This window comes from Acyrthosiphon pisum, chromosome A2 (genome assembly GCF_005508785.2).
Source record: "Acyrthosiphon pisum isolate AL4f chromosome A2, pea_aphid_22Mar2018_4r6ur, whole genome shotgun sequence".
NCBI lineage: Eukaryota > Metazoa > Arthropoda > Insecta > Hemiptera > Aphididae > Acyrthosiphon > Acyrthosiphon pisum.
Window position 1 is genome coordinate 68910291 of NC_042495.1, and position 1707 is coordinate 68911997.

The 1707-nt window shown below is 41.0% G+C and overlaps 1 protein-coding gene across 1 annotated transcript; it reads right to left on the minus strand.

The window, feature by feature from the left end:
* Positions 1 to 280: 280 nt before the first annotated feature.
* On the minus strand, positions 281 to 1176 carry LOC100575815. Its single transcript, XM_008180654.1, has one exon. It carries the CDS (start codon positions 1022 to 1024, stop codon positions 527 to 529), a length of 498 nt encoding a protein of 165 aa, XP_008178876.1. The 5' UTR covers positions 1025 to 1176; the 3' UTR covers positions 281 to 526.
* Between the last annotated feature and the right edge of the window lie 531 nt (positions 1177 to 1707).

Consider the following 1707-nt stretch of genomic DNA (forward strand, 5'->3'; position numbering starts at 1 on the left):
CGTAGGTATATTATAATAATATTATGTACAATGCACGCCGGATATCCGTCAGTGGTTTTTTTTGTGGGGGGGAGGGAGGATTAATTGAATTGTGTTTAATACCGACTTTAATTATTAATTGGTATGTCACGAAATCCGCGGACTGACGGGCGTGAATATTGTACATAATATATTAATAGATTTTTACAGAGTTTTGCAGAGTTTTCGTAAACGTCAGTTTCGTAGACTCGTTGCAGGTGAGTGAAGAGACAATAATTAAAGTAAATTATTGTAACCAAAATTTTAGTGACTAATTTTTTTATTTCGTTTATTCATATTTCGTCACACGTAAAGGTTTTCGAACTGGAAAAAAAACGTGCGTTACACTGAATATACATATAACATTATACAAGATACTATTATGTATATTATACATGCAATCAAGAGGGGTAAAAACAAAATGTCTGTAAAATAAATTGCGTACAAGTATTTTCAGAATCGATGTATAGTGCATTCACTACAATAGTGGTATAGTTCGGCCGATCGACTATTTGGCTTCGGGGTCGGTATTTTGGTCAACACATTCTCGGCGTTTGTTAATCCTTTTACCCACACCGCAATCTTTCAGCGGAACCTCGATGACGGTCCGATCGTGGGTTGTCGTCTCCAGCTTCGGTCTCGGCGAAGTCGTCACAGATGCGTTTGCCAACGACTGGTAAGGATCTTTTCCATCCGGTTGTTCGACCACAGTCGGTTTTGGCGTACTCTGTTGTAGCTGTTGCTGAGGTGGTTGCTGCGAATCTTGCTGTTTGTTGTCCGGAGAAGTCTGCGGCGACTGGTCTTTCTCGGTATTGAAGAACGTCGTAATTTTCGGTAACGGTAACGGTAACTTGGACAGTAGCGACGTAGGAGCGGAGTCGTCGGTGTTGCGTTGACCGGATAAGGACAGGCCGAATATGGAGGCCGCACAGCCAAGCGAGATTGCCATGGCTATAATCGCCACTGCCAACAAATAGCGAGCGGATCCTGCACTATCCATGGCCATGGACCGTTCGTATATTGTTTGTTACTGTTGTTTCTCAAACCGATTATTTAAAACGCAGTGGATTTCACGCACGCTCGCGGGATGAGGAGTATAGTATCCACTCTCGAGATCGGTACGGGTTACACTGGTCGTGGTACGGTGGTGTTGATTTCGCGCAGTGACGGAAAAGGAACTTTGTACTTTCTCCTACTCTTCCGAGTGCAACTATACCGTCCATCCCACCACCTATGAGGCCGGTTACATCAAATCTCACCGCCACCATGTGCAGGTATGTGGCCTGTTATTATTGCGGATGGTTAATTTAAAATATATGTATATTATTATATTATACATTATACTTCATGTATTATACATGTATGTAGCGTTCGTGGTTATCTTACAGGTGCCTACTGACTGATCAACTGTCGTTGGCCTACATGATATGCGTAACTTTTACGAACATGGGAAAACGAACTCACACTAGTCCTTAGGAACAGATAATCATCGGTTCTTATTTTGTTACCAATTTTTCATTGGAATGAAGTTTGGAAATCTGTTTGACGCACTGGTACCCAAATATATACCGATACATATTTCGGCGTATCATCTCTCAACCGTATATTATAGGAGTATAGGACATTTTCCTGCAGTGTTATACATATTATAAGTTAGTTATGTTTTTTGTCAATATATAATATTAACAA

Bases quoted from the DNA above. Each gene is read 5' to 3' on its own strand.
- LOC100575815 (XM_008180654.1), bottom strand. From the start codon at position 1,024: ATGGCCATGGATAGTGCAGGATCCGCTCGCTATTTGTTGGCAGTGGCG.